At 37.1% G+C, this 27,429-nt stretch overlaps 2 protein-coding genes across 3 annotated transcripts in view; both read right to left on the bottom strand.

Annotated features, from left to right (window-relative positions):
• RABGAP1L (RAB GTPase activating protein 1 like) overlaps window positions 1–27,429 on the bottom strand; it is a gene marked incomplete at its 5' end in the record, with an annotated part of 365,222 nt that overhangs the window by 212,692 nt on the left and 125,101 nt on the right. The gene's annotated exons all lie outside the window — the stretch shown is intronic.
• GPR52 (G protein-coupled receptor 52) lies at window positions 22,445–25,798 on the bottom strand. Its single transcript, XM_081121371.1, has one exon. It carries the CDS (start codon window positions 25,377–25,379, stop codon window positions 24,294–24,296), a length of 1,086 nt encoding a protein of 361 aa, XP_080977497.1. The 5' UTR covers window positions 25,380–25,798; the 3' UTR covers window positions 22,445–24,293.

The following is a 27,429-nucleotide window of genomic DNA, read 5'->3' as shown; positions in this document are numbered from 1 at the left end:
ATCTTCACAGAACATTAGGTATGGGCATCGCTCAGTAGGCAGGACTTAGCAAAGATGAATCATACACGACTCACCTAGGTCTCCCCCTTGATTTGGGTATACACCAAAGCCCTCTCCCCTTCTCTTGGCTGTGGAAAGGGTGAAGGTACAGGTATCTCCCCCGGCCCTTAGCAACCTAGGTCCCAGGATAAATGAAAGCCACAGCGAAGGCAGACTGAAGCTAACATGTGGAAGGAAGAGAGAGGGAGAAAGTCATTTAGAATGACATTCTAAAATAAAAGGCCCATGAATTTGGCTGCTAGGAATTCTTTCTACTGGCCAAATAATTAGCTTTGCTAGCTTTGCTAACTTTAATTCTCCAAACTGGAGGCAAAACAATCTGGTGGTTAAGATTCTGGAACCAAATGTAAATAGGCCCAAATCTCCAGAGAATCATTTCACTTCATAGGGAAAACCGTAAAACCTCTTACAAATTATAAGTACTTGGTAGAAATTATCTCAGAGGAACTTTTCCCTAATAAAACAGCAAGGACAATAATTCAACCAAGGATGAGATGAAAGCGTGAAGGCCTTCCAACCAGGCCTGCAGCGCTTCAAATAGCAGCAAAACAGAACACATTTCCTTCCCTACCACGTTCTTATCTTACAAGAAACAGCATCTACTGGCCCAAGGTAAAAACAGTTCATCAACACAAAAGCGGCCTGGCAGAGATGCAACGTTGTGGCTTTATCTGCAGGAGCCCATCAACAGACTTAAACCCACTTAATTCTACATAAGCCCTTCCAAGCCTCCAACAGAGCACTATTTCCAAAAGGCAAAACACAGATCAATGCCATTTTCTCCCTAAAAAAACTTATACACAATCAATGTTCTAAATATATGCTCTCAAAAATACTAGACTCCAATGAAGTAAAACTATTTCTTGAAAAATAACATGTAAGTGTAAAATGGCAACTTCCAAGAAGTACTTAAATTCCAAAATAAAGGTGAAACAGATTAAGTCTTGAGATGAAATATCAAGTTGGAAGTTTGGTTAAACTTCGATACTTTAAAAATAAATGCAGATTTTACTATACTGCCTATAAAGCTATTATTAAGTTTAACACAGGTAGGATTATGAACTTCAACAGATAGGCAAATAAAGAACTGGAAAACAATACTTTCTATCTACTTAGGTTGAACATATTATTTTTGACATATTTAAGATTGCTAATATATTTCATGAATGTCATTCAATAAATATTTATTAATACACATTATGCCAGGCTCTGGGAGTACAATGGTGATCAAAAGAAAAGACACAGTCCCTGACTTCATGGAGTCTATAGTCTAGTGAGAAAGACGAGTGGGAATAACGCTGCGCTGTGTTAAGGTGGCGGCAGAAGTACAGGTGCTGAGGGAGCGCAGAGCAGGTGCACCTGACCAGGTGGAGAGGGGAGGAGGGGTAGTGAGTGCTGAGGGAATTTAAGAAACCCTTCCTTTCCCAAAAGCTTACCATTCAAACTGAGACTTTCAGATTACTGGGACTTAAAGGGAAAGAGGGCGAAGGCTCCCAGTTAAGGAAACATTGTTTGTATAAGAGAAAAGGGGCAGGGTGGGGTAGGTAGGGAGAAGAGCACGGCGTATTTGAGAAACTAATTCATTTCTTAGGTGAACCAATGAAAACTGCCTACCTTCACTCATCAGCTCTATTTGTTCATTGAATTAATATTTATGGAGCTCTGATGAAGTTAATTCGTATTATCAGGACCCACAAAATGATGGCTGCCCAGTGGCTTGTCCACATCACAAATTTAAACCTAAGGCAGCTTGCTCTTATGGGAAACACCTAACACATCAAGGAAACCTAACATGCACCAATCACATCAAGCTCATTACTAAATTGCTTCAGTTTTGTCATTTGACAGTGCCTACTATTTGTCAACCCTGTTCAACAAGGGACATTATCTTTATCTTTTTCAAATTATAAAACATAAACAAAAGGAAATCAATCCATGTTATAAGGCTCTTTCTCATTAGGATGACTTCATTGCACAGAATGCCTTTGAAAAACAAACCAGAAAGAAAACCGATGTAGAGCTGAATAAATATCCTGTGAAGGAATTAAGTCTTGAAATAATGGTTTGTTTTCCTACCTTTTTTATCCCATTTCCACTGAGTTTTCAGAATATGTTCATTTTACAGTTCAGTAGGTCAGAAATCTGACCCAGGTCTCACTGGGCTAACACTGAGGTGTCAGCAGGGAGGCACTCCTCCTGCAGTTCCAAGAACAGACCCTGTTTTGAGCTTTCCAGGTTTTCAGGCTTGTGGGTTCCTTCTTCCATCTCTAAGGTAAGGGCTAACTGAATCCTTCTCGCATCACATCACTCCGACTCTCCTTCCGTTTTTAAGGACTCCTGTGATTACACTGGGCCCACCTGGATAATCCAGGCTAATCTGTCTTTAAAGGTTAACTGATTATCAACCTTAATTACATCCGCTACCTTAATTCCCCTTGGCCACATAATTTAACATACTCAGAGGGTTCTGGGGATTAGGACATGGGTATCTTTGGGGTATCATTATTCTGCCTACCACAGTTGTACACAATATTGAGGAAGCTGCAATGGCCTCTCTCCTCCTGTGCTTTACATCTGCTGGGATAGATAGAAAATGTGTACACGATCATATTGTCAATGAAAAATGCATCAAAGGTACTTCAAGTAGGAATTAAATGACTGTAGAAATGAGAAAGAACGTTTTCAGCTCAAAGGGAACACAGCACATGAAGGAGGTCTGCAAGCACAGGCAGGATCTGTACCAGGCAGAGATGAGTGTGGGGGCGACTAAACGGAAGGAAGGTAAAAAGGGAAGATATTTAACAAGTCCCGCTCAGGTGAACAGCACTCAATGGCAAGCAGTGGGAACCAAGGATTCCAAGAAGAAAGTGGTCAAAAATTGGGCTGTGGCAGAGATGAAGGGATGCAGTGACAGGAGAGGTCACTGGAGTCTTAGTGGATCACGGGCGATCTTCAAATACGCACTCAGTCAAGTGCTGGTGGCAGGAGCCACTGCAGCTCCCACAGTGGGCTGGAAGCAAGTGTAAATGACTCTTTTGATCAATCTGTAGTTGAGAGAAGCAAAATATTTTTTTAAAGAAGTCTGAGAAGATAGTAAGATAAAAGGTTTGGTGGAGCACTGATGCTGATGGGAAGAAGGCAATGAAAAAGGAGAATAAGAGCTAAAGGGCAGAGCAAACACACCGGTCACAGTCCTTAAGTCAATACCTAAGGGTAAAATACTTTATAATAATGCTGCTGAAAATATCAACCAAGAATATCTGTTCTAAAACTTAAACTTCTCAAAAAAAGAAAAATCTATTAATTGCTTGATTCTTAAGATGTGACTTCTGAAGTCTCTCCTAAATTTCTGACAATAAAAGCATATGTTTGGAGAGCACCGGAACAACCTACTGATTTGTAGACAAATCATTAAACAGGAGTAACAGCCCCTTGAGGCTCACATCACTGTAACTGTCTCTCTTTGAACAGAGGCTGACAAAAGATTTCTTAAGGTGTTATTCTTAAGACATAAGTAATGGTTCTTCTATGTCCATCATTTTTTCTCCCTTCCGATAATGAAGTCTTTTAATGCCTTTGTTTAAATAACCACTAAGAAATCATTAAATATCACTAAATCATTATATAGCACTGAGGAACTAACTTGACTTAAACACAGGTCTATAGCATGTTCCAAGATCACTCTTGTCTGCTGCTACATCTCGCACAAGATATGAACAACACTGGCACCAAAAAAAAAAATGACAAGGACAATGGCGGTGATGTTCTGCCATGCAAAAGCCGGCGACCGAAAAACAGGGTGACTGTGTTTTTGCTGTTGTTAATCCTCACCCAAGGATATTTTTCCATTGATTTTTAGAGAGAGTGGGAAGAAGGGAGGGAGAAAAGGAGGGAGCGGGAGAGGGGGAGAAACTGAGATGTGAGAGACACATAGAGTAGTTGCCTCTCACATGCACCCGATCTGGGGCCAGGGATCAACCTGCAACCCAGGGACATGCCCTTGACTGGGAATCGAACCTGCAACCTTTTGGTGCACGGGCTGAGGCTCTAAGCACTGAGCACACCTGCCAGGGCCAGAATGGCTGTTGAATGTGCCCTCTTCATTATGATGTCTTCTCACACTCTTTTCTAAACCTCCTGAAGGTGCAGATAGACATTTAAAAAGTCAATTACAAAAAACCCTGGTAATAGTGAAACAAACAAAAATAAAGAAAACAGCAAATATAAAAATTTTATTCCAACAAAAAAAAGTATAAATAATAAAAATAACAAAACACTGAAAACAATAATAGCAACTTTCATTTTCTAGTAATTTTACTTACACTTACTTTCACTTACAATACTCTATAATTACACTTCTTATTAACAAACACAGACAGAATGTTAGAACACATCACCAATCCCAGAAACTTACAGAGCAGAGTACTACTCTTATGAAGAGCATCATTTCTGACTGATTAATTTGCTAATTTCATTAATCTCAAAGTATTTTAATTTGGAAGGTTATACACCTGAGCAAAACCCCACACAACTGAAGCTTCAACTCCAATAATAATATGAAAAACTTACTTAAAATAGAGAGCTCAGTATTGAGCACTAAGGACATGGAAAATGGGCTCAGTATTGAGCACTAAGGACATGGAAAATGGGCACAATAGAGATTATCCAACTAAATGTGATTTCTGAATGCCTCCGTTAAATGAGGTAATGGTATTTATTCCTATTGCTCTCTTAGGTTTGAGAACATACTACAGAAGAGTTTGATTCCTGGAAAAATTATTCATTTACATTAATTTCTAAATATTAAATCTGATTTCTCATTGGCTCTTATGTGGAACTTGACAACAGCAAGTCCTCTCAAGAGAAAAACATTGCCGCCTGGCCAGTGTTGCTCAGTGGTTGAGCATCAACCTATGAACCAGGAGGTCATGGTTCAATTCCCAGTCATTGCACATGCCTGGGTTGTGGGCTCAATCCCCAGTTAGGGGTGTGTGCAGGAGGCAGCCAACCAGTGACTCTCTTTCATCATTGATGTTTCTATCTCTCTCTCCCTCTCCCTTTCTCTCTCTGAAATCAATAAAAACATATTTTTTTAAAAGAGAGAAAAATATTGCCACCCAGATATTTCCCATCCCCATGTGTAATAAATATCGACCATGTGAAATATAAAATATAAGTCCCAGCCAAAGAAATATAAGTCAAAGTATTCGATGACAGCTAAATGGAAAATCAGCTTTAAAAGAGGCAAACTTATTCCTTTTTCCCCAGTCTTCTCTGCCTGGAATGCAGACTTGATTGCAGGAGCTTGAACAGCCACACTGAACCACAAGGTAGAAGCTATGTGATGGCAAGGCAACAACAAAACAAAAATGAGTTTAGGTTTTTTATACACTGAAGCCACCTCACTAGTCTTGGATTGTCTGCCTCCAGACTATTTCCATGGGAGGAAAACAAACTTCTACCTTCTGTAAGCCACATTATTTACAGTATTTTACTTTATATAATTGAACTTAATCCTAACTGATACAATGTGCTTATCCTAACAATCCCACGCCTGGCATATGCTCTAAAGTCTACACCAGCTTTCCAACAGAGCTTTCTGTGATGATGGAATGTTCTGTATTTTTGCTGTCAATCCAGTATCCACTAGCCACATGTGATAATTGAGTACTTGAAATGCTTTTTAACATTTAAAATATTTTAAATTGGATTTAACTTCAATTAATTTAAATTTAAATAGCCACATGTTGTTAGTGGCTATTTCATTGGACAGCACAGCTCTAGGCATCAGGGAGCATCAAAATTGTAAGTGAGTTAATTTAGGAGGGTATAAAATTCCTTCCTAATCGATGTATAACAATATAGTAAAATTCTCAACATTATTTTAATTTTCATAAGAGCTATGCCTATAATTACATTTTGCTGCAGTAATTTTATTACATCTATCTTGAGCCATAGCTGTAGGAACTCAGAAAACGTTAGCCGTGAAGATGAAGACGACGTGACAGTGAATCTGTAACACAGACTTTCTACTTTAGAACAAAAACCTCTCCTGAGTTTCTTTTTCATTAGAAACCCACTGCACTTAAAAATGTGACAGAATTGAAATACTTTTCCATATATTTTCCATTCAGATGTTCTCTGAACTCAAAGCAGCTGGAATACAAAAAGGACTATCTAGAAAGGTGAGATGGCTTTACAGTTCATTAACAATTGACCTAATATTATCTGGAGAATATCACAGCAAAATTCCTACCCAAATTTCAGTACCCAATGAAATTCCTAGCACACAATAAAAAATTGTTTGGTCTGCTTTAAAAACTAGTAGAGCCCTTTCCTCTGAATGCTAACCACCTCTGTGTTAAGAGGTATGGATATTATGCATTATGAAGCACAGTTCTTTGGTTATTAATAAACTAGAAAATTAATGACAGAACAGTACTTCAAAAAGGTCACTTAGTTTATGTCCCCATCTCAGAGAGGATTATGTTAATTGCCCCTGGACTATTGGTCTACCTTCTCCCCTTTCCCTTCAGGCAGAATTAATCTCTCTCTGTGTGACCATAAAGTATTTCGTGTGATACATATCCTTCTCACACAGCACTTACTGTACTAGTTCATGATGGTTTTCAAAGCTGTCTCTGCTCTAGACCTTGAAATTCTCAAGGGCAAGAAAGAAACCTCAGAGCGGTACCACGGCGGTGGAACAAAACCATCCAGAGGCAGCACACAAAGGAATCTGCTCTTGAGGGCAGAGGAGCAGAAAAAAGGTAATGCAATCACCGCTCACTAATCCCGAGTTTCTGTCCAGGGCCGACCTTGGTTACAATCTGCTTTAATTCAATTCACCCTGTAATTCATTTTTGGGTAGACCTCTGTTTGCTTAAAAGTTCTGAATTGCAAAATCATGCAAATCAGTGAATAAATAAGATAATAAATTTAAGCATATGATGGATTAATCCTAAATAAAGCTTTTAAATCACTTTGGTTAACATTAGACTGTTTGCTAAACAGAGTATTCTACATGGTACTCACTGTTTCTGGTAAGACTAACTAATAACTGCAACCTCTGTACAACCCTTTTGTTTTAAATAATTTGTAGAGAAGCAATTAGGTATTATATAAATACCACCCACATCCTTAAAACAGAAAGAGACATGAGCAGATGAAGAATCAATTTTAAAGTTATGAAAAGATGTCATTTTTAAAATTTCACTTTGATTGACACACTTTTTAGAGTTTAACTCCTGTCTCAAACTAAAAAGACAAACTCACTAGTTACCTGAATTCCTAATTTTCTGAACTTGAGAACTAACTGTGTGTTCTTTATGGAACAGGCCAGTCCTGTGACACCAGGTAAACAGAACAGTAGGTACTATTAGAGGAGTAGATGTATCCCAGAGAGACAATAAATATCCTGGTCAGAATATCCAAGAGCAGAATCAACACTGGCATCCGTTCGCCACCATTTACTACACCTACTCACCTATTACCTCAACCACTTAGCCAATTAAGACCCCTTCAAAGTTAATTAGGGAGGAAATGCCTCTCTGGTCTTCACCACTGATACAATAACCGTGCGCCCTCTGCCTGAGGCAATGGGATAGAACAGAGAAACAGGCCACATTAGACCACTGCATCCTCATTGGCCAAATACTGCATCCGCATTCAAAGCAATCACCTTGAAGATGGGCTTTTTATTGTATCTTTGGCTTTAAAAAGCTGTCATTCCAGAAAGGACTGTGATTTTCCATAGCAATTCCAATCTTAACAGTACTATTTCTCTTTTTTTAAAATATATCTTTATTGATTTCAGAGAGAGGAAAGGAGAGGGAAAGAGAGATAGAAACATCAATGATGAGAGAGTCATTGATCAGCTGCCTAGCCTGCAACCCCGGCATGTGCCCTGACCAAGAATCGAACCCCGATCGATCGCCTAGGATCCTAGGTTGACCCTCAACCGCTGAGCCACGCCCGGCCGGGCAACAGTACTATTTCTCAAAGTGTGGTCTTAGTCCACCTGCATCAAAAAATAAATCTGAATTTTGAAAATGCAGATCCCTGGGCTCCAAAGACCCACCAAAATGAACACTGAAGACGGGAGCCCAGTCATGTATAGTTTTAGCAAACATTCTCCCATGCGATTCTGGTGCATGCTAGAGTTCGAGAACCAATGCCCAAGAACAAGCTTTTCCTGTGACACTTAGTGTATGCGTTAAGAAGCACTAGACTTATAGATAGAACCCCCACTTTGCAGGTATGGCCCTTAGATCAGGGGCAGTGGCATCACCTGGGGCTTGTTAGAAATGCAGAATCTCAGGCCATCCCAGCCCTGCTGGGGGGAAAAAAAAAATCTGCATTTCAACAAGATCCCCACGTGATTCATGTTTACATTAAAGTCTGAGCTGTACTCCCGGGACACCGTACATCAGTCAAACAGCAAAGCATATTAGGGATATTGTGGTAAACACCTAAAGTATACTTTATATTAAAACAGCAATCAAAGTTAAGGCCCTGTTGAAAGGCAGGGGAAGACTCAATATCTTTTGGTGTATTTTAAAATATTCATGAGTCAGGCCAGGCGTGGCTCAGCGGTTGAGCGTCGACCTAGGATCCAGGCGATCGGGGTTCGATTCCCGGTCAGGGCACATGCCCGGGCTGTGGGCTTGATCAATGACTCTCTCATCATTGATGTTTCTGTCTCTCTCTCTCTCCCTCTCCCTTCCTCTCTCTGAAATCAATAAAGATATATTTAAAAAAATAAAATAAAATATTCATGACATCATTTCTATTCTACTCTACCAAGCACTATATTAATCACAAGACAGAAGTCATTCCAAATACAACTGAGAATAGACAAAAGCTGAAAAACAGAGGTTTCATAAGCAGCATGGTTTTTGAGCTGCTTTGTTCCCCAGTTTAGACCCACCTAAGACAAGGAACAACCAAGGCCTTATTCATTTAGTTCAGCACATGCTAAGTTTCCCATGCATGAATGCACTGGCAGTTGGGATAAAGTTTCTTATTCAATAAAAACACTTGCTAAAAAGAATCGAAAACATAATGCTAAGAGACAGTCCTCCTTGCTTCTTTTTTCTCTTTAACAAGGTAGAGTACAAATCAGAGACGACTAAAGTCCAAAAAAATACTTAAAAACTAACAGGCAAAACTAGCGGTAATGTGCATATTCAAGATAAATATTATGCTGCCTTATAAATAGAAATGACAACATATTTTCTGAATCATAGAAGCATATAAATTAGTTATCAATTTTATTACTAGTTAATGACACTATTACCACTCAACTATGGGAATACTGTCTATATACTCAGCTTATTTACAAAATATATTATGCAGGGTTCATATAAATATTTTTTTTAATCTTTGGAGAACTGGTATCTATGCACTCATTTAAGCACTAATTGATCTCAAAGCACTTACTGGAAATCTTATTAATGTGAAAGTAGAGTAAATAAATTTCGGGCAAGTCAAGAACAAAATAAATGTCAATATCCTCTTGAAAAAATATAATTCTGCTATTATGCATTATGTGAGGGCCCCTATTGTATACTACAATATTAACTGATTACTATATCAGTTTTAAACTTAAAATATCTATATCTGTACGTATGTATGTATGTATGTATGTGTGTGGGTATGTGTATATATATATATCACAGCTCATCACAATATTGGCAGAGAAGAAAATATGTCCAGATGTCCATACCTCTCCCTTCAGTACCTTGAAAACTGAGTCTGAAAAGAGTGCTATAGGAAACAAAGTTATATAGAACCAACTGGGTTCTTGAGTATACAAGAATTATATGAAAAGATTCCATAGAGTGAAACAAACAACATGAATAGTACGTTAGTGACTTTATGACAAAAATCAGAGACCATGCCAAATTCTTTTTAATGTGACTATTATATATGTTTTTCTTTCCCCATCATAATTTCTGATTAGACTTACAATATTTTCATCACTTAGCTGAAATGGATCTTTCTTTGTGTTTTTGTTTAACATCAGTAACTAAACATCAAGACTTTGAACAAACATTTAAGACACATTCATGTCACAGAACTCAAGAAATATCAATCTCCACTTTCAAATTTCAACCATATTTTATTCTGGAAATAATCCTGGATAACACTGTTCTTGATGCTGAGTTTTGCAAAACTACCTAATGGCCTAGCTCATGGCTCATTTCATATGAAGAAACTTAAGTAGGATGCAGATTTTCACAAACGCTGAATTGCCCAAATGGCTTTCCTGGAAATTAAATTAACACAGCCCATTTGATTTTCAACATGTTCACATTTTAGTCATGCCTACTTTTTAGCAACCAAGCAAAAACTCAATCTCATGATAAGTTATAGAATCCTTCTAAAGATGTAATTTTTTCTTTGGATTCTTTGGAGTAATAATGTCCACTATTAGCCTAAAGAACTAAACACTATTTGAAGTTCACTATTTGGTATTTATACAAAAATATCTGTCCACTCCATCATCTGAAACCTGCTTAATATTATTACACATCATCGAAATATTGGTTTAAACTCAAAGTAAATAACTCTATTTTTTATGCTATGACACTGCAAGATCACAAAACCAATGTAGAATATGAATCCACCACTGAACAATTGTCAGGATTAGTTCTTATTTAAACAGTTAAGTAAACTTTAAATATATACAATTTTATTTGTCAATTATACCTCAATAAGCTGGAGGAAAAGACTGTATAATCAGGGTATCAGATAATAAGGATGGTGTGTATTTGCATTTTAGTATTTTAAAATAATTTTTTGTAAATACAGCTGACAAAAGCATGAAATCAACTAGTATTAGAAGCTTTGGTGACCCACATGAAAACATAAAAATAAAGCAGAATTATTTAATACAAAGGCAGCCTACCTGTACTGAGTTTTGTGTGTATAAAACTCTCTTTCAGAAGGTTAGCATAAGTCATTCGATCCTTCCATGATAAACTAGAGCACGTGGTATTTCTCACATACAGAAGAAGAATTCTTAAACTTCCACTCATTTATTCTTACATATATCAGATTTGTGTAACCATTAAATTACAGAAATACAAAAGAAGCTTTTAAAATACAATGTATTATAAAGAAGTATAATAAAGAAAGACAAGAATTGATCTTAAATCACAATAAGAACACTTCAGACACAAAAATACTATAATAACCTCCTTATAATACACCCCACATATGTGACTGTTATGTGGCCAGGACAACAAAACTCATGACCAAGAAGGTCTCTTCCAACCTTAAGATTCCATCATATTATTTCTAAAGTGCTCAAGTTTTCCAAAGGAAACTTGACAACTTTAGTGATGATCCTTATCAATCCTGATTTTGAAAATCTCCTCCACAGCAATCCTTCATTAGCTTTCCAGCGATGGATGCCCAGTGAAAGAAAAAATAGTAGTAGTTTAAGTTTAATAGACATGTCAGTATAATGTTAGTTGCCAAATAGCAGGGGGAAAAGAGGCAGCATATATGGGAGGGAAAGGACATGGTTTTGGTGTCAAAGCTGATTCAAATTCTATAGATTTCACCACTTAGTAGATGTGAGATGGCCTAGGTATTTTAAATTCTACTGCTAATTTCCTCACCTGTGAAATGGAGTTACTAAAAGGGTTAAATAAAATATTCTATATAAAGGCATTTTCACAGCTCGTCATAAAGTAGTTATAAATGTTATTTCCCTCCCCTGCTATTTGACAGTTTTATTCTCTGTGCTAACAGACCTGAGAGCCATGACTAAGTGAAATGCCCAGGCAATTTCCATATTTACTTTCAGCATCTCATGCCCACATCTCATTTTAGACAAGGCTCAAAGATAAACCAAGGTAGCCATTAAAATATCTGGTATTATTGCTAATCTTTGAGAAACTGGGGAACACTGGAAAGATGATAAATGACTAGAGAAAAGAAAATTTAAGCTTTCAATAAGAAAATATGGATTTCAGAGATGATAAGTTTGATGCTTTATGTAGTAAAATTCAAGATAGATGACTTATAAGGCTTAAAAAACAAAGATGTTCCACTGTGTCTATCCCTAAGGAAAAAAATGGCAAAAATATAGCTATGTGTGTATTTGTGTATGTGAAGATGCATTTAAAGGGTTTTAGATCAGGAATACCCAAGACAGAGTATATTTAATTTTCATAGGGCTGACAACAATGACTACAGCTGTTGTTGCTAATATTTATTGGGCTCTCCTTTCTATATGCCAGGCACTACGATAGGTGATTTATATTCATTATCTCATATACCCCCATGAAGCAGGAACAATTATCAGGAAACCAATGGTCAGAGAGGTTAGGTAACATGCTCAGTATTACACAAATAACCAGACACAGAATAAAAAATTAAAACCCAAATCACTTTGACTCTAGAATGAAGACTTAACAAGTATGCCTCCCTCTCTTTAGCAAACATCTCATGAAATAACTGAAAACAAGAGGGAACACATGGGAACTAGATATTAACACTACAGAAATTGGAACTAGTTATTAGATAGAGTTAGAGTTAGATATACAGCCATACTCAAAATGTGCCAATTATAGAAAGCAAAATCCCTTTAGAAGGAACTTGTTTGCTAAGGTCATTACTGCTGACTTGAAAAACAACAGAGAATGTAAGCTTTTCAAATCTACAAGATTCAAAGGGATCACATAAAACAAGAAGGAAGGGCCAGGAGATGAGATTAAATTTTACAGGGAGGACTGTAAAGCCCTGCAGTTAGGATCCACACATTTATTTTCCAAGCTCAGAACAGAGAAAGACTGGTTGAAGATGAGCTAAAAAAACGACAGACCTGAGGAAGTTCACTAGAAAGCTAGGTGCCCCTGCTGCTGCACCAGCTAAGTATATTTGGAGCACACTAATGGAAACACAGTGTGGGTACGGCAACTGCTAGTCCCACTGTACCCACTGTAGGTGAGAGCACACTGGGCTGGAGAATACTGTGTCTAAGTCCAACAATAACCGCAAGGTCTAAATTTTTGTCTCTCGCTTTTTAATGGTGGCCTTGCAGATCTAGTAATCCAATAGCTCCATCTAACATATAATTGAGAAGCTACTACCTTCCTATGTACATAGAGGACATCAGCAGGTCAAAGTCCATCCCACCACTGTACAAATTTGAACAGTGCCAAAGGCTGTGTGTGTTGTTGTGTGGAGGGCAACCAAGATGATGAGATGTTTGGAAACCAAGTACCTAGAGAAGCAGTAGCCTTCCATCTCCATGCCTCTCTGTCCTATAGCCCTGTTTTATTTTCTTACTGGCATGTATCGTAATCTGAAACTATTTCCTTTTTACTTGTCACTGTCTTTATCTGGAACCTTTGGGTTCACCTCTACTTGGGATAAACTCCGTGAGAAAAGAGAGCCAATCAATCTTGTTCACCACCATATGCCAAGTGTTCCAAACAGTGACTTGCGCCTAGGAAATGCGCAGGAAGCATTTGTTGAATGGATGAGTGAGCAAAATACAGGAAGATCAAGATGTGTGGTCTGGGAAGAAAAGGGAGACAGAAGAGCAGTTTTCAACATCAGAAGAGCTGTATCAAAAAGGGAGGTGACATTTCCATTTTTCTCCAGAAGAGACAACACAGGACCAAATGGTGGGCATTTCAAGAAAGAAGATCTGGGATCACAGTTAGGGAGCATCTTCTAAGTAACAGAGCCTTCTAACAATGAAAGTGGCCACCTTATTATTTCTGAAAGCATTCTTAGGGGCAGGAGGCTGTGTCCACTTGTTATCAGTTAATCTAAAGTTCGTATAATTCAAGGTACACAAAGAATATAAGAAAACTATACATGAAGATTGAAAGTAAAAAAGTGATCTAAGTGGTTACTCAGAGAAGGTATCTTAGAACACAGGAAAGAAAGAATATAAATGGAATTCTGACTGAAATGGGGATTGAGGGAGAAGAAAGTCCTGGTAGTCTTTTTTCAATGGGCAGTTTGAGCTGTAAGCTCAAAATGGGCATTTATTTCATACACAGAGCGGTAAGCTGTACCAATGCAATTAATAAGAAAACGATACCAAATGAGATGGTCAGTTTAAGGTGTAAGAGTTGGCAATAATGAGTTCCTTTTATAACTGTTCGGGTTTCCCTTTATAATTGTTAAGAGAAAAAGGCACAAGGCCAGATTTAAGAGCTTCATTTCAGAACACCTGGCAAAAGGGTGGTAGTTCAATCCCTGAGAAAGGATGTGCTCTCTGTGGAAATATTGAAAGGGAACAATAAATAGGGAATGGGGAGAGCATCACAAAATTACAGCTCTTGTAAGGATCATTTTTAAATGTCATCCAATCATTCATCTGTCCTTGGGCAGAACTGCACTTAAATAAAAATCCCAAAGGTCATTATCTTTCATCTTCTTAAAAATCTCCACAAAAAAGGCATTCTTAAAAATATCCCTGTAAAATATACTCCAAATGCTAAAGATATCTGTATTAAAATATTTGTAGCTATGAAATAAAAATTTTAAACGTAGCTATGAAATACAAATGGCAAATTTTCTTCTAGCAAATGATATCAAACAATCATATACTGAATTATAGTTAGATTTGCTAAATGAATAAGTGAAAGGACTTTGACACCTGTTTCTTGGTCTTTTAAAAATTTATAACTCAATATAAAGTATAAGCTTAGAAAATAACATATTCTCTTCAACAAGTCCAAAATATCTATTGGTAGTACATCAAATTAAATACTTTGCAAATGGTAAGAAAAAAAAAAGGGTTTCTGCACTTGGATAAATGCCCTAGAACTCTAAAATAAACAGTAGCTTCCTGTAACAACTTAAATAAAACATAGCTCATGAAATTTAAATTATGAAAATTTAGTTGGCTTTTTCTAAATTGTGAATTTTTTTGTTCTTGTTATTGTTATTGTTAATTCTCATATCTTACACAATCATGAACAAGGTTAAAATAATAATAAAAGAGGGAAACTAGGTTCTATAAAAGGTAAACCATCTTTACAATTTAGCCATTTGGAAGTCTGGAACCCACAAAATTAGTAACTATTTGGCAACTAGTAATAAGGAGAAAAAAATGAGAGGAAAATGTTGTTAAAAACCAGCACTAAGTGGTAAGGTAAGGTGCATTTCAAACAAAAGGTCTACTGCTGTAAAAATAACAGGTCTGATCTCATCAAAAAGGCCTACATTCAAAGTTACTTCTATGAGCAAAAAAATAACTGAATGACTCCCCTTGGTGTATATATGGGGAACTGTATGCCACAAATATCTCTAAACACAATAGATATATACTATTCTAATAAATGTCAACGTAACATAATGTATAGAAAAGAGTTAATATAACAAGCTTGAGATTGCCTATCCTTAGAAACAGCCTCCTTGAATGGTTGGCCCTTGGCTGACTTCTAGGAACTTGGCTGTTTATAAACAGCTCCCTACAATGATATAAAACTCCCCCTAAATAATAAGGGTGGCTCACTGTGCCTGGATTGTTTGTGCAAACAATATGGTTTATGTTAAATATCTGCTTTCCTTTTGGGAGTCTGGGATTTTGATAGGTGCTCGGCCAAGGATGCCTACATGACCAGGCCCCAGTAAAACCCTCGGGTGCTGAGTCTCTAATGAGCTTCACTGGTATGTAACACTGCACCTGTTGTCCCAACTTGCTGGAGGAACTAAGTGAATACTGTGTGACTCCACTGGGAAAGGACTCTTAAAAGCTTCCATCTGGTTCCCTTTGCTAATTTTGCTTTATGTCCTTTTGCTGCAATAAATCTTAGCCATGGGTACAGCTATATACAAATCTTATGAGTCCTTCCAACAAATCACCAAAACTGAGGGTGGTCTTGGGGAACCATGACAAAGATACTTTGAAATTGTTTGATTTTTAAACATCAATTATCTGGATTTATACATTAAATATGTCTATCACATTTGCAGATGGCAAAAGCTTAATGAATATATTCAAAGATACAATGAAGATTCGGAAAGACTGGAACAACTGAATCAACTCTAACAAGATGAAATTTAAGGGACAGAAAGAGAAGATTTTAAAAAAACCAGACCATCGTACATGTAGAGAAAGAAAATATAATTAAGCAGGTGTGAAAGAGACTTAGGGGTTTATTGAAAATAAATTCAATATGTTAAACGGTAAAATATAACTAACAAAGATACCTAACTTAGTTCTGTGCAGAATAAACAGCAGTATGATACATAAAGCAAGCAACAACAATGACCCCACTTTCCTCTATGACTGGTCATGTCCAATACAGAACACTGTATTCAGCTCTGAGCACCATTTAAAGAAGAATATATCAGAGCATGTTCAGAGAAAAGTTGGTGATGAGCTTCAAAACCATATTTTACCAGAAATGCTCCAAGACAAAGAGAAGACTGGAGATAGAAACAGTAGTTCTACTAACATATACAGGTTTTGGGTAAAATAGAATTTTATTTCTTTCTATATAATCATGAAGAAGTCAGAAGGATATTCATTTCAGCTGAATGCAAATAAAAATTATCCAAAATCCAAATCTTCCCAAAGTGCATTCACCCTCCTTTAAAACACATATTCAAAGCCTACACTGTGGGGTTTGGCAGGAAGAGTTCAATTAGAGAGGAGCTCTATTAAATAATACCTATATTAAATCATTTTTCGACATTCCTAATACACTCTTTCTCACAGCTTCCTCACTTCATTCTAACATAAAGGCAGAGGGCAAAAGGGTTTTGAAGTAATTGTCAGTCCAACCACGCCCTCAACTGAGTTGGGGGGGAAAGTGGAAAGACCCAAAAATATAGTTAATTCGGATAATTAAGTTCAGCTGAACTCAAGAAATAAATGACTTACTATATAAAAAGCACTTTATGCTCAGCTCGACAAATATTGAGTAGCCATTATACACAAAGCCACTTATACTGAGGAACCAGAGAGATTTGAGTAAAAGACACAATGGAGAGAAAAGGTGTAGACATGCAAGCATCCTCTGCTCCTTACACATCCACGCCTGGTGTGGCTTCTCCAAGGTGGTAAAGCTGCTGTGGGAACTGTACCTGTGGCTCTGTGGTCAGGGAAATCCTAGAATCAAAACCAGGCCTGGGGTCCTCAGCCCTTAACAGCTGAAGTCTTGTGCCCACATACACTCCAAGGACACAGGCCTCAAAAGCCTGCTTAGGAAAAGGTCCTCCTCTTCCTTGAGAGTAGGGATGTTACTGCTGTAACGGGCGGAAGAATACAATGAAAAACATGTTCTAAGTCTTTTTCAAATCCCAGTATACAGGTGGCCCTGTGGCACACACAACACAGTGAAATAGGCAATGCTGAAGATCGCACCAATCCTGGGAGAAGAGCATTGACAGAATTCAATGTTCTGAAAAATAGCATGGTCTTGACCAAGCAGCAGAGAGAGTAAATGGTGAGCTAATAAGTATGAAGATGATCTGGGCTCAAAGACTTCTGAAATAAAGAATTAGGACACCTTGGTTTAAATGAGGTTCGGCAGGCCCATCCTAGTTAAATTTGGGGGGGGGGGGGACGGTAGGAAGACAAATACCACAAAGAACTGCATTAACAAACCTATCTATAGGAGCTGGGAGGGGATATAGTGAAAATCAACTCCCTTAATTTACTTGTTAATGTTGAATTTCTGCTGGCAAGTTTGTGGTGAAACAACATAGCTTAATAATTATTGGTGTGAAGATAAACTGGCTCACTACTTTTGGAAAGCAATTTGGTAATATGTATAAATAATCTTAAAATATTTCCATACATTTTAAATCAGTATTTCTTTCTTAAAAATTGTAAGAATACTAAATAGGGACAAAGTTTTATTTATAAAGATGTTCATAAAGAATATGCAATAACATCAAAAATACTTTCAATATAAATAACTATATTAAAAAATCCTAGAAAAAGTGTTAGTCCATAGTGGGGGGGGGGGGGGAGAAAAAAAAGAATTGTTGTATCTAATTATATATGGGTAATGGAACTATGAGTGATTTGTTTATTTTATCCCTTTAAATGCCTAAATTTCCTCAAGAGTCAATACATCTTTAAAAATTAAAATAAAAACCAAAATGAATCTTGACTGAGGGTGAAAAGGGGAAAATTAGTTATGTAGAAGGGATGGAAATTAGAAGAGGCAGCATTTGGAAATAAGTTTACAGTGATTAGCTATAATTCATTCTTTTACAGAGTTGTCTAAAATTAAAAGGTACTAATATAAAAGGGCAAGTTGGTGGATGTTAGGTAGAGACACTCAAATGATTGCTATAAGAAATCGTTGGGGTCTTCTCTTAATACCCTTCAGTCTACTGACTACTCTGAAAAGGACAGGAAGACCTAGTGAATCTCTAAGATCTTTTACTTGAAGTCAAACCAATGAAAACATGATAATTTACTATCTCCTTTTTTTAATCCTCACTCTAGCATATGTTTTTATTGATTTTAAAGAGGGAGAAAGGGAGAAAAAGAGAAACATCCATGTGAGAGAAAAAGAAACATCGATCGGTTGCCTCCCATACGTGCCCTGACTGGGGATTGAACTCACAACGTAGATATGTCCCCTTACTAGTAAAGTTTTAAGATCTTGGACACGTAATAAGTTTTTTTAATTGCCTAGGGGCAATGAAAGTAGGGAAATAAACTAATCTTTGGGATGGCAAGTTTTTCCTCAAAATCTATTTGAAGAGAGCAGGAATTTGAATGTGTATCTATTTGTAATTTGTAATCTCAATTACAAATTTGCAATTTGTAATCTATTTGTAATTTGTAATTTCAATACAAATTACATTTTAAAATCTAACCTATGGCAAGAAAAACATTCCACAAAAACCTACACATACATTATACAAAAGTACAAACAAAGAACTATACTCTATTTTAAAACTGATAACTTCAAGCAACTCTGAAAAACCAATTTTGAATCATCTTTTCCTTGCCAAAATAATAGATATAAGAAAAGTCCAAATATAATTTAACTTGTTAAAACATTAAAACCAGGATTTTCAGGATTTTTTTCATCAGCTTCTTTACTAAGTATCTTTTAATCTTCTCTACATATATCGTTTACAAGATCAATTTGGCATTTTTATTATAGAATTCCTGAAAGAGTGAAATAACTGTGAAGAGGCTATTAGTATAAAATATGTGATCTAATAATACCTATTTTAAACTTCAAACTCTATTAGGAACATAAGTGCTTTAAGATTGTATTTTACACAGGATATATCTGTGAACACTGGTTTGTGTCAGGCATAACCTCAGACAAAGGCACTGGTCATCTCTTGCTAAAGTCTGTACTGCGTGCAAAGATATATTTTAAATTTTAATGAACAGGCTATATAATTTTGTACTTGATTTTTTGGGGGCCTCTCAACTAAAGTAATTCCACAACTTTGAATTTATAAAGTATATTTGGGCACTTTTAACTGGCATCAACCTTATTTACACTTGCTTAAGTAGAAAATATAAAATTAGAGTCAAATTTCTTAAGTCAAAGATAAAAGTGATTTCTCTTGTATAAGGTAGTATTTGGGGAAGTTTTAGAATTTTAGCAAATATTCCCACTCAATAAATTATACTCTTATGCCCTATGTTTCTTGATACTTATCTTCTACAAATTTTAGAATCTCAAAAACTAATCTGGTCTCATTTACTATGGTGAAGGTACTGATATCATATGTGTTTCATGTTTAATATCTATCAGACACACCATACTCCTGCGGAGTTTATTACTGCTTTTCTTCACCTTCATGGGGAATCATATATAAGAATAGAATAAAATTACCATTAAGAAGTTATAGATATGATCTTCTGAGATGAGATGGGGGGACTGAAAACAGAATCTTGCCAATCCATGAAATGCAGTTATCATACCAGCCAGACCCATTTCCCTCATACAAGGTCATCCTTTTGTTAAAGATGTGAAAAAAATGCTGGAAGGTACCACGAAAAGTACATAAAAAACCCTACAGTGACTGAGATCCATTTCAGATTCAGCAAATAACACTTCAAACCGATTGTGTTGAAGCAAAAATAAGGCAAGAATATCTAATATCATAAGCAGGAGGCCATCAAATTTCTTTGAAAATCTACCTAAAATAACAAATATAAAAGTCAGAAAATTATATAAACTATCTCCAAAGCAAAATAGTATTAAGACAAAATTGGATGTTACTTACAGAATAAACAAAAACTATTCTGTGAAATGTCAAAATATTTTTAAATAGCATTCTTTTTAATAAAACAATTTCTCTTCACAATTATAAAAAAAGTAAATGCTCATTGTAAAAATAAAATTTAAGACAGAATATTAATAAAGAAATAACTAATCACATCAGACACCCACTTTATTATTTTAAAAAGTTATGAATATTTTAAATTATACAGCAAAACTGGCACTGGGTAAAACTTTCATTTCCAAGAAACACTGGTCATTTTGTTTTCCCCAATGTCTACACACTTGGTTGTAGAGTATGCCACTTTCTATATAACCTTCTTAATCTCGAAATAGCTTTACTCAGGGAAAGAGAGCAACTGCTGGAACCTACACATCAAAATAGAGCATCCCCAGTAACATAAGCTCCTGTGCACTGCAATGCTCCAACCTGAACACAAGTGATGCTGTGCTCAGCATGTTACACTAGCTTTTTCCTACATCTTACTCTTCTTTATCTGTTTATCACATGCTTGTACCGTTTTCACATCTAATGATTAGCTTCTGGAGTGGGGAGAGACAGAGGAAAGTCCTCTAAAGCAACAACTCCATTTATTCCTACACTCCCATAAAAAAATGATACATATAGAACAAATCTGCTTAATCATCTTTATTTCTTCCAGGTAACCTGTACTGACAAAATGCCTTAAATTCTATTTTAGTAGGTGAGGAAAACTAAAATGCAAAGACAAACGGCAAAACATTCCTGAGCAATCCTTTCCTACTATTGCCAACCTGATGCAGGACAGATGTTTAAGCACATTTAATACAAAACAAAGTAAGGAGGTAGGTTAATCTCAAAACTATCCTTGTTTCACCCCAGCACCTGCCTGCTGGATATCTTTCATCTCAAACAAGGGCCAAGATTTCAACCCAGGTTTCATGCACTGGTAGGTTATAAAGCCTTTCAACATTATATAACTTTAGAAGCAACTCCACAGGTAATGGAACCATTAGTAATAGACTACAGCATTACTGTTTGGTTGTCATTTATAACCAAATTAGGTAACTTCCAGAGAACACGATATAATGATAAGAATAATGGCTATACTTCCTATTCTTAAAGTATATTATTCTGAAAAAGATAGAGTAGTTTCAAACTTACTGTTATCTTATTATATAAACACATATTAAAGTATGTCAAAAGGAAGTTAAATGGCCTACCCTAGAGTTAGTTGCACAGGATACATTACAATAAGTGGAGAATCTAAACCTAGAACTTGCCTCACAGAGGCTCCCCTTTCAGGCTATAATAAAGCCTTCCTTCTCCACTCTCCTTCCAAAAAATCTCTTTCAATAAGAAATTTATAGCAATTTGAAAAGGCTATTCAAGGAAAACTTAACAGAAATGAACAAAAGTAATGTCAAGGCAATATCATGTCCCAGGGTTTCAGTTTGATTACAGACTAACCTGGCAAGGTTGGGCTTATTAAGATTGCTGTTTTCATCAAAGAGATTTGTAAGATCGAGGAAAAAGATATCACAAGAAAAGAAAAAGCAGTGAAGCAAAAGATTTAGGTGAGAAAAAAGAAAGAGAAACTTTGTAGGGAAAAGGCAGAGACAGAAGTACCAAGGTCTGAAGGCTTTTGGGGGAAAGGCAGTAGGGCACAGTGGTGAAGTGCACAGGCTTTGGCTCCAGGCCAACTGGGTGTGACTGAACCTCTGCCACTGCCCTTACTGAGTGACCTTGGGTAAGTCACTTTTCTTTAGTTTCCTCGTCTCTATAATGGGAATAACAGTAGCTATCTCAAAGGGTCATAGTGAGGATTAAATGTTACATGTAAAACTTACCACGTGCCTGGCACACAACTGTTGTTAGGAGTTATTATAAGGAAGATCTAGAAGAGTTGGAAAGTGCAATAAATATGGCCTCAGGTTCTCTGTTGAGTCTTTTCTAACTAGATGCCCACTCCAAACTAAAGGAATCAAAATGTGATTCTCAAATTATACATGTTGAAGGTCCTATTTATGATGATTGAAAAGTTATACTATTATGTTTCCTTGAACTGTTCTAAACTTAAAGGGTGCATTTCCACTTTTCCAAGATGCCACTGGCAAACAGGGGACAAGAGGTAATGTAAACAGCCCAAACCACAGAAATGTAAAACAGTTCAGTTTTGATCCCAAAGAAGTAAACTCTTGTTCCAAGTTAAGTATTTTATTAAACTGAAGCAAAGTCTGATTTTGATATATAGAATACTATTTTATTCTTTATTTTAAACCTTTCTTACATGTTTAAAAATACACAGGGGTTCAGAACAACCTCAATAAAATGATGACATTTCTATTAGAGGACCTGTGAAGTCAAACCACCGGTGTGCAACATGGTTGGCTTCCATAGGCACATTTCACTAATGCATTTCATGAAACAAACAAACCAAAAATGCTGAGAAGAAAAATACTCAGTAGTTTGATATAAATTTTAAAATATCTGTCAGGCAGGAAAATTATGGTAAAAAAGTAAGATTTAGATGTTTTACCACTCACACCTGCGTCACTACTAATTCCCAAATGCCATTTTGCTACATCTAAACCCCTGACAATTTATTACACAATTCCATGTAGCACACTAAAAAATAAGCTAATTTAACCTCTGAATATGAAAACAGATCATTACAAAAGAAAATACTGAAAGCTGTTACCTGTATTCATAACTAAGTATATTATATTCTCAGCAGTACTAAGAATACAGCTTGGTCTAATATAAATATCTAAATAACAACTACACTAAAGTATTTTTCTCTTAAAAGAAGTTTTTGTATATTTTTTCCCAATGTTGGTGACTTAAGCAACACTGATCTATATATTGTGCTAAGAAATCATTAGGCACAGATAACATAATTTACATTTTCTTTGTTGTAAAAAATATACTATGTGCAAGTGCATATCACACAAATGGTTAGTGGACAGAACAGTAAGTTTTGTAGCCCTAACACAAAAAGGTCAATATTTTACTCTTTAAAAAAAAAAAAAAAAGACACACCTGGTAGCTTTAAGAGAGATGCCTCACTTCCGGTGAGTACTCTGCATCCGCATTAGAATTATTTGTGGATTGTCTTAAAGGAAAACAAAGCTTTACTATAGCAAAAAGGACAGCACTTTGGGAACGTGAAAGAATTTAAAAGGAACCAGAAAAAAATGTTTCCAAAAGCCATTAAAAATACTTAACACAACATCTCAAACAGGCTATCGATTGCTTTGTTGGAAGGAATAAATTATTTAACATTATGATTGCTTTGTATAGTAGAATCTTTCATTAGCTAAGACACTTCTTGATTAAGGTACCAAAGGACGCAGATGGAGGGAAATACAGCAGGCTGTCAGGAAGGAGGGGTGAGGAGCATCATTTTACCCTGATGAAATAAAAATACTGTTTCTTTTTGCTCACGGCAGAAAATGTGTGCTGCAGAAATTATAAAAACACAAGCAAAAGGGTTGTGTGGCAGGTACTAACATACAATGTTTACTCTGCATCCATGAGAGACCACTTACGGATTTCAGATCAGTGAGTCTAAAAGTACACTTTGATGCCAAAGATTTATACTTTGCCACATATATAATATGTAGCAGTTTTCTATAGAGGGTAATTGATGTAAGTAATTTCCACAGACAAAATGAGAGTGAGAGAGACAGAGACAGAGACAGAATAAGAGACAAAGACAGAGGAGAGAGTTTGGTCAGAGAAACAGACACCAAGGGGCTTTGCTCACATCCTGTGGCAGATCTGAAACACTTTTGTCATTCTCAGCGCTAAACATTTCCTATTACTGCACACTGATACTCACATGCTATAATTATTTCATGAGATTACTTTCTATACATCCATTCCTTTAGTTTTTTCCTCCATGAAAAAAGAAAAAAAAACCTGAAACCTTTAGTCCCTTCCATCTCATAGTCAACTATTCAAGTAAATATTTCTCTAGTGGCAAATTTCCAGACGAATCAAGACTATGATCCAAAACCACTGTCAGTTACACTTGATTTACTAAGCAGTTCTCTTCAAATGGAGCAGGAATTAGCACGTTTCCTGGGCTTGGGGTCTCGTGTGTCCTGCTCCTTCAGACACATGCAAGATGTGCACATTGTCTCGGACAGCCTTCGGAGGCCTAGCCGGAAAACACTGTTGGAAAGGCTGTATATTACACAGTTACAAAAACTATTACTTATAGCCAGCCAAGTTGTTAGGAATGACAGTGTTGGATTGTCTAAGACTCTGGAACTTTCCAGAAGGAAGTAAATAATGTAGGGGAGCCACAGCATGTAAAATACACTTGTTATCCGAAACAGGACCATGGCGTAGCGACGGTCAGGGCTGTGTCCTGTCTCTCCAGAGGCATCCACCTCGTGGCTAGGAAACCGGGCCCTCCGGTCATGTATCTCTTTGGTGTGCTGCCGGCAAATTTTGAAAATGTGGAAGTAAGTGAAGCAGACAACAAAGGCAGCAGGAGCATAAAGTAAACAAACAATAAAGCCAGTAAAATAGGCACTGGTGAGCCAAGAGGTGGCACACCATTCAAAAATGTCACCGTGGTAACCAGGTTTCCCCCAGCCAAAGAAAGAAGGCAAGAAAATTATGCAGGAGTAGATCCAGATTAAAATGATGCAAATTCTCAGTCGACAAGGGGTGACCAGTTGATTGTAGGAGAGAGGCTTGGTGATTGCCAGATAACGATCCACACTTATGCAAGCAAGACATGCCATAGAAACACTTTTTAAAACCGAGATGATATATCCAAAAACCTGGCAAGTCAATGACTCGTGGATACCTGTGGAGTAGTGGAGAAGTGAGAGAGTAGGAACCAAGCAGCTAACTCCAACGAAAAGATCAGCATATGCCATCGTCTGGATGAAGTAGCTGGTGGTATAATGGTGTAGAAGTGGAGCACAGTGAAAGACAAAGATGACCGTTAAGTTCCCAGCAATGATCAGAAATGTCAGCAAGACAATAACAACTGTCTCAAAGATGCAAATGTCCACAGCACTGTAGTGGCCAAATCCAAGTGGGCAGGAGTGACGCTCGGACACATTCACAGGGCCACTGCTCAGGTTCAGGATCCTCCATTCAGTCCACCTGGATTCATTCATGGCTTGGAATTGAAGCAACCTGCAGCCTTGGCTACAGCAAGCCAGTGCCCTGCCAGCATCTGTTCCACTCTGCACCTGAGTGTCTCAGGATCAGCTTCGGGAGATGTTGGCAGTGCTTCTGTCACAGCTGAGCATCCCAGAGAGGACTCAAGTCTCTTCATCAGCCTCAGTGCAGCAGTGACACACCTCAGCTTTGGGGGGAAAGGGAGGGGAATAAGCTACTAAGGAGGTGGAAAAAAGGTCACCCACTAGCTTCCTCTGGTGGTCTCAAACAACTTTTTGCCGACACAAGGCACTTCTAGAGAAAATGGATTATATTGCGCTATAAAAAATTGAATCTGGGGGGAAAAATCAACTGCCATGGGAAGAAAAGCTTCTGTGGGCTGTCTGTCCTCCTCAGAAAGGCTGTTTCTTAAGGATCAACTAGAAAGAATGAGAAAAGAAAAGTCGGAAATTGTCTCAGGCTTCCTGTTTCATCTACCATAAGAAGTGGATTCATATTTTAGAATTTAAATAACTAAGATCTCAGATTTGGTTAGAAAGCTAAGAAAAAGTTCATGGTAACAGAGTGTCTTTGGGCTCAACTGAGGGTCTGAGGCTGGTGGGTCAATTTTATGATCCATTTCTCTCTCATTTCTTTAAAAAGCTAAGAACCGCCACCACCACCCCCTTTCCCGAAAAGGTTAATTCCAAACGACTCATCTGATTTGGGCACAAAGGAGCAGAACAGAGGTAACAGACTCCAGATTGCCATATAGCTTTCATGAGAAAACACACACATATTTCCAGTAGGGGAGATAATAGGCAATGGGTTAACACCTGACAAAATATGATAAACTTTTCATTCTGCATGCATTTTTTAAGCGTTCAGAAGAAAACAGTTTTGATCTATTACAATTACTGGTGCTACCATCAACAATGTAATTTATACTTCTTCCTTTTCAAAAGAAAAATAAATCATTTTGCTATTAATTTCAGCATCATTAACTTTCATTTCTGATATGCCACCTTCCTTACAATGAAGCATGATCATAAAATATATAGCTCAAAGTTATTGCTCACCTTGCAACCACACCTATATCTCACACATATATGTGAATTTATATGAAATTTAGACAACAGAAACTTTCCTATCTATTTTGAGCTTACTTGACTAGAAATGCTGCCATTATTTACTTAGGTATTTCTTGTAGGCATCATAATCTATATTTCTCTACCTTTTCTATTTTAATTAGATGATTAACACATGAAATCATTATTTCAACTAAATCTTCTGAAAGTAGAAAATTACCTTGTTTGTTATATTTGCAGTTATGTAGCAGCCATATGTTTTTTAAAATGTCTCTTCTATTTCTGCGTTCTATTTTGAGCAAGCGCTCAATTAACACAGGGGCCATTAGGTAGGTAGTAAGATGGTCTTGTTTTAAAATACCTCTAACACATCAAGATGAGTTTAAATCCTAGAGTCTGAAATACTGAAAGGCTGGCAGGATAGAATCCACCCAAAAGGCTTCGAAGGTCGTTCTGGTCCAAGGTTAGCATTGTCAAGAGTCTTTTTTAAAGTACAGGCATTTTGGAGAGTTGCTTGTCAGCCTTTGTTGTCACACCTTTTGAAGAAATGCCATGCAGTAAAAATACAGACTTCCTCAGGAACAATGCAGCAGCACTCTTCTGAAACTTATTTTCTCGTGCATCACCAAGTCATGCAGGGAAGTCCTTCTTTTAAAACAGCCACAAGATACTCCTCCTTGCACATTCCCAGCTTCACTTGTCACAAAGTAGTTCTCTTGTTACAGGAATAAGGCAGTGCTTCTCACCTACATTCACTCTCAGCTGCTCGGCTGGGCTGCTGGCTTCAGAAGTCCGACTCACTGCGATGCAGCTCCCAGGATGCTGCCGGGATATTCTTCACAGTCGCTCGGCATCACTGCCTCCACCTGAGCCGGAGCCCGGCTCCTCCTCCTCACCCTGAGCTGATGCAGAAGAACTCACCATCAGAAAGGTGACTCGGTCCTCCTGCCCCAATCAACAGCACAGCCAATGGCTACTG

Source organism: Miniopterus schreibersii (genome assembly GCF_964146895.1).
Source record: "Miniopterus schreibersii genome assembly, chromosome: 19".
Lineage (NCBI taxonomy): Eukaryota > Metazoa > Chordata > Mammalia > Chiroptera > Miniopteridae > Miniopterus > Miniopterus schreibersii.
The sequence above is the reverse complement of the archived record's forward strand: the minus strand, read 5'-3'. Positions and strand labels throughout refer to the sequence as shown.